At 50.2% G+C, this 6,339-nt stretch overlaps 1 protein-coding gene across 2 annotated transcripts; it reads right to left on the bottom strand.

The window, feature by feature from the left end:
• Nucleotides 1–1,118: 1,118 nt before the first annotated feature.
• Nucleotides 1,119–5,538, bottom strand: SRSF6 (serine and arginine rich splicing factor 6). 2 transcript variants are annotated; one of them, XM_086622960.1, is made up of 6 exons: nt 5,304–5,538; nt 4,858–5,006; nt 3,351–3,478; nt 2,912–3,120; nt 2,465–2,554; nt 1,119–2,348 (listed from the first exon to the last, which is right to left on the bottom strand). In XM_086622960.1, the coding sequence occupies exons 1-6, from the start codon at nt 5,408–5,410 to the stop codon at nt 1,985–1,987; spliced, it is 1,047 nt and encodes a 348-aa protein (XP_086479086.1). In that variant the 5' UTR covers nt 5,411–5,538; the 3' UTR covers nt 1,119–1,984. The 2 variants fall into 2 exon arrangements, with proteins under 2 accessions (XP_086479086.1, XP_086479087.1); XM_086622961.1 differs by having other exon boundaries at nt 4,861–5,006.
• Nucleotides 5,539–6,339: the final 801 nt, after the last annotated feature.

Here is a 6,339-nt window from a genome sequence, read left to right as displayed (position 1 = left end):
AGTAAATATTTCCACAAGTGTAGCTTAGGGCTGTAAACCTGCAGTAAACTATTCTTGCACAGTCTGACTTCTGCGGAGAGCCTCCGGTTCTCCCCTACGTTTGAAATGCGATGCAGAGAACGTATCACCTGCAGCCATCAGAACTACAGTGTATCATTTGCTAGCCATTATGCACTTTACCTGAAAGAGCTTCGTTTTTTTTTAAAAAAAAAAATTACTTATCAAATTAACTAAACACAAGAGTCATCTCATTCCAGGTGCAGAGAATAAAACTCAGTACCAAAGGCCCTCTACAGAAGTGTGGATTTAGTCATGCCACAAGTACCTGTGACACTCCGTGGTTATACTCACAGGGAAGCTCAGCTTGGCAGCTCAAGTACAGCTGCTTGGCCATGCTTGGGATAAAAACAGCATGGAAAAGTACGGAATATAGAAGCAACAGTAACCCAATCTTATGGCAACACAAGCCATGTACTCACTTCCATTCAGGTTCCATTAGGAATGTGAGCTTATCAGATGAAACTAACTTCACTCATCCTGGGACCCCTTCTTGTCCTGGCACAGCTGCACCAACAGCTCTTGCACTACCACGCCAAAGCCCAAACTTGCTAGATGTGATCAGGAAATGGTAAGAAACTGAATATTAATTTTCAAGAGAACAGTTTAGATCATAAAGCAATCCCAGGCAAGAAAAGTTCGCATCAAGTGGTATGTCTCTCACTAAACCAAAGAAGTTACTCCAGCAAAAGAGGTAAGTAGGAGAAAATGGTGATTTCCCCAGCCTGAGGCAGAGAAAGAATCCCATTACACTGCAATGAACACAAGAGTTTGAGTCACCAATTTAATTTTATACAAGTCAAACTACACGTTGTATAAAGAGTACAAGGCAGTTCTAATGTTTGCTATTGCATGTTACAAAAATCAATTTAGCTATAAAGGGGGATTTTTAGGATGAGTCCTATTCCACAATTTAAGTGAATTGGCAACTGTGGTTTAGCAAAGCCTGTGTTAAGACTAGAACTCTAGCTCAAAGAGATTACATTTCCAACGAAGTTCAGACTTACACACAACGGGATTATAGTTCTCCTAGTCTGAAGCAAAACGTTAACATAACTGAGTGAAAAGGGAGGGAAGACGGTTTTATTTATCTAGTTTTCAAATCCAATAGGTATTTATAGGCTGACAAACCATACAACATACTAGTGACTCGGACCACATCCAAGAGACACGTGAGTGCCTGACAACTGGGTGACACTTGATATTCAAGCAAAAAAAGGTCAGAAAGCTTTCACTCTTTCAAGTCTGAAACACGGGATTTTTCAGCAATACTGCATGATACAGGTTCCGGAGTACCTTTATTACCTTTAATACAGTCACAGTATGGGGGGGAATGTTCTTTTGGCAAGTTAAGATACAACACGAACGCTCTGACTTGAATTTATTGCTGGTCTAAAATCTCCCTAGTATTGTTACCAGTTTACATAGTTTGCAGCCTGCTTCCACAAATGAAGATAAACCAGAGAATTATCCGACCTGCCCAGCAAGGCAATCCTGCCTTTGGTAGCAAGCTGTAACCTATTAAGCTAATGATACCCATAGTTCTAAAACCATGAAAAAAATAGGAAAAAAGGATACTTTCAAAAAAGCCCAGATTTAAGCCTGTTTATATTCAGTTTATTTTTAATATAAAAACCACTTTGCACTGAAGAGTAGTTAAGTTACTCCTGCGGAAATGCTATAAAATCAAACTTTTAGCTGAATTTCTACAAAAGGGGGACTTTTCCTGCTTTGTACCACCATCCGATCTCGTATTTTAAAATTTGGGATACAAATTAAACCTTTATGCCTCATTACTTAGTTCTTAGGCCATTCACTCCTGCAAGAGAAAAAAAACCAACTTCTGAAGTACTAACGTAACACTAATGGCCTGACAAGTAGGAAAATGTTCCGTAATAGTGTGCAGTGTAAGAGGAGAGTTCTAGTCTTAATCTCTTGAACTAGATCTTGATCGTGAGCGAGACTTTGAACGAGATCTGGAGCGGGACCTCGATGCAGCTCTTTTGGGTGGTGACTCTGAACGAGCCTTGGCAGACGGCTGCTGCTGCGGAGAATTGGAACGAGACCTACTCCTTGACCTGGACTTAGACTTAGCATCTCCTTTACCATTTTCTTTGGGAGATCGAGATCTGGACCTGGATCTGGAACGAGACTTCTCAGACTTCTCCTTGGATCTGCTGTGAGAGCGCGAACCCCTGTCAGACTTGGGTTTTGATTTGCTCTTCGATCTAGACTTCCTGCTTTTGGATCTGGAACGTGAGCGGTCTTTGCTTCGTGACCTGGATTTAGATCTTTCAAAAAGAGACAGAGTTTATTCTGCATGAACTCATGTGTACTTCCAGCAGTTGTAAATATCAATTATTAAGTAGCAATTCCCGCACTAACAGAAAACGACGTTACCACTTACCGCGAACGGCTTTTGGAGACACTACGGGACCTGCTGCGGCTGCTCCTACTTCTCCGACTTCTGCTTCTAGACCGTCTCCTAGATCGCGACCTAGAAACGTTTAAAATGCAATGTGCCCCCTGTTCTTTGTCTGCTGTGCCCTGCTATGCCAGCTGACAGAGAAAAACTGCTGAAGAACTTCTCAAAACCAAGTCTGGCCACCTCAAGCCATATCACTGATCCACCCAGGTTTGACACACTGTCAATGAACTACACCTGACATTTCCCATACGAACAACTCTCAAATCTGGCTTTGCTATACTACGTAAAATAATTCCTTCTACATCCTCAGGCATCACCCTATTCCTAAAACATCAACTGAAGGTAACTATTGCAGGTAGGGCTACCTACACCCATTCTTAGTGTAAACGGTCTTGATGCAGAGACTGACAAGTCCCGAAAACTTACCTTGACCTGCTGCCAGAGTAAGATCGCCTGTGGCTTGACCTTGGCTTGTCTTCAACCAGCCTGATCTTCCTTCCATTTATCTCTGTGCCATCCAGTTTGTCCAGGGCACGCTTCATGTCCGAATAAGATCGGAACTCGATCACTCCTTCATTTGTACGTTCTTTGTGAGCATCTGCATAGGTTACCTCACCAGCTTGCCTCATGAAATCCTTTAGGGAGCAGATGAAGAATTGCATAACCATTCCACACGCTTACGCTCTGCAAGCACATTAGCTTAAGACAAGTCTGAGCAAACCAAGAAGGTTTAACTGCGTGTAAACACTCAGGCACAAATACTTCTCAATTACTTCTACCTAAATCAAAATGAACATTGATATTACAGGAAGTTATTGCTCCCTGCTAGTCACAACAGGCTCTATGACAGAACAGTAATACATACTTTCAAATCCTGCCAACTACAGCGACTGGAAAGGTTTTCAACAATCAGTCTGTACTCTGTACGAACAGGCGGTCCGTATTTATCTCTTCCAGATTGTCTCCGACTGCTATATCCGCCACCACCCCCACCTTTATTGTACAAAGAAATAAAGTTAGATCGTCTCCTAGCATGAAGAAAACTAAACGTTCTGAAAAAGTTAGTTAAACAGTTATATTTACTGGAGTAGGACTTTATTTCTCTAAGCCTCCAATAAAACTTTGCAATTTTGCCATAATCTATATCAATGGCAAATCAAACAGACTAAAATCCTACAAGTCTGTGCTCCTAAGATCTGTTAGAGAGTGACTGCTCCTTATTAGATTCACCTTGCTAAGTTTTATTTTACAGAACATTGTAAAATATAAAACTTAACTGATTACATGCATTTCTACATTTTACAAAAACGTTTACTAGTTACACTAAGTACTTACATCACAGTATGAGGTTTTTGGTGGTGGTTTGGCCACAAAACACGCAAGGTAACAGTCACCTAGTTCAGTTTAACCAGTTTTGTCTAACCCTTGGAATCCTCACCATCACCCTGCGTCTAATGGCAAAAGGCTGCTGTCGTCATGGCTTCCGGTAAGGTCAGCCAAAGGGTCATAGGGCAAGGGTCACACAATGTATGGAAAAGCCATGGCCAATCAGGAAAGGCAGTCATCTTAGCCTCAGTGGACACAGCCTCAGCCCCACTGGTCACTTTTAAATTGAAACATCAAGGACTTGTTAAAAGTTTGAATTGAACATGCAACAATTTTAAACAACAAACATTCGATTCTTTTTAAAAAGACAGATACCCACCCCCCCCAAACACCGAGCTTCCAGAGATTACTGAAAGATGAGCCTTGGTACTTTTAATTACAGTACTAGGCCAGTTAAATTCTACACAGTTCAGCTCAAGAAGCTTACACGAGTCAGCTGAACACAGAAACATTTACAATATCCCCCATTCAGTACAGACTCCTGCTCAAAACCCTCCCCCCACCCCTTCTATATATTCAACCAAAACATTCCCATGAAAGCTCGCAGCTGAGTGCTTCCACCCCAATTATGCAACGGTATTTACTCATTAACATTAGTGATGCAACATCACCGTTTCATTTAAATGCTCCAAAGAACGCCGGAGCCCTTAAATTAGCAGAGCATATCGTTTCCAATCAACAAGAAACCCTTTTTAGAAGGCCACAATTTGAATGGCTTCGCCTATTTGCCCTCCTAAGCTGCTCGGGGGGTATCTGAGCGCAACGCTGGTGCCAGGAAAAACCGCCCGCAGCACGAAGCCGGCAGACAGCTCGCTCCCAGCGCTGCACCGGGTACCCCCTCCTACCCGAGAGGCAGCGCCATCCCACCCCCTCAGCCCCAGGGGACTACGGTCCCATCCTCTCCATCACCCCGGCTCCGCCCTGCCAACACAGCCGAGCCGCCCGCCCTCCCCCGGCACCGCGCAGGAAGGCGGGCCCGTACTCACTGCGACTACTGTAGCTGTAGCCGTCCCTGTCGCGGCGGGGGCCGCGGGCGTGCTCCACGATCACGCGCTCCCCGCACAGATCCTTGCCGTTCAGCTCGTAAACGGCATCGTCGGCGTCGCGGGAGTCCTCGAACTCCACGAAGCCGTAACTGGCGGGAGAAGAAAGGCGCCGTCAGCCGCTCCCGGGGCCGGGGTGGGAACCGCCAGCCGAGCCGGGACAATGGGAGCCGGCCCCGCCGCAGCGCCCCCGCTCCCCCCCGCGCCGCCGCCATCTTGAGCGCGGCGCCACGCGGCAGCGGCCGCCAACATGGGGGAGGGAGGCGGGAGGAAGGGGGGCGGCGGGCGCGGCCGGCCCGGCCCCGGGGACCGCGAGGCGGGGGGTGGACGGAGGGGCGCGGGGCGGCCGCCGGGCGCTGCCGGCCGTTGGGCCGCGGGACGGCGCTCACCCGTTTTTGAGGTCGACCTCGAGCAGGCGGCCATAGCCGCTGAAGAAGCGCTGGATGTCCTTCTCCCGGACGTGGTAGCTCAGGCGGCCGATGTAGACGCGCGGCATGTCCGCGGCGGAGAGGGAAGGGGGAGGGACGGGGAGAGGAGAAGAAAGAGAAAAGGGGGAGAGACAGGAAAGGCGGCGAGAGGGGCGCGGGGAGCGGCGCTGCCAGGCCCGCACACAGCCACAGCCGCGGCCCGCTCCGCAGCACAATGGCGCCCGCCGCCCGCCGCCGCTTTTATATCGGGGGGCGGGGCCCGGCGCCGACGTTGCGGCGCAGGCCGCAAGGACGTCACCACGCTGCCGCGCGCGGGCGGTGGCGCGGCGGGGGAGGGCGCGGAAGGCGGGCGGGCGGGCGGGGTGGCTGGGCGCATGCGCGAAGCCGTGCCTGCGCTCGCGAGGCGGCGCGCGGCGCTGCGCAGGGCGGGGTCCGGCGAGGGGGGCGGGCGGCTGCGCTTTGCGCATGCGCGACGGCGCGCGCCGGGCGGGAGCGGGCCTTCCCGCCGTGGCGCCGTGACCCCTTCATCGCCCTGAGGTGGCGGCTGCCCCCCGCTCCCCGCCGCTGCTGTCCCCGCAGCCGTTGCTGCAGGGTGGCGGCGGAGCGGCCGGGGGCCGCGGTCCAGCGCTGTCAGTCAGCTCTGGCCGGGCCCGCCTCACCCGGGCCGGCGTGGCGGCTGGGGGGGGAGCGGGCCGTGATATGGGAGGGGGCGGCCGGGCTGGTAGCGGCGCGTCGGGAGCTCGAGTGCCGTAAGCCAGGGTCAGTCAGAGCCAAGCCCCGGGCTCCGAGAGCTCCGCCTCGGGCGTCCCGGTTCGCCTCACGGGTCCCACAGGCCGGGAAGCCCAGGTGGATCGAGAGACATGGGATCGATCCCCAATACCAGCCCAAAGTTACCAGTTTCTGTCTCCTGGTTTCTCTATAATGTATGTTCTGAATTAGAAAAATCTTCCCCATTTATTAATAAAACCACTGTTTCTACTGGGCTTTACGTTGTAAC

The sequence above is a fragment of the Tauraco erythrolophus genome, chromosome 18, assembly GCF_009769465.1.
Source record: "Tauraco erythrolophus isolate bTauEry1 chromosome 18, bTauEry1.pri, whole genome shotgun sequence".
NCBI lineage: Eukaryota > Metazoa > Chordata > Aves > Musophagiformes > Musophagidae > Tauraco > Tauraco erythrolophus.
The sequence above is the reverse complement of the archived record's forward strand: the minus strand, read 5'-3'. Positions and strand labels throughout refer to the sequence as shown.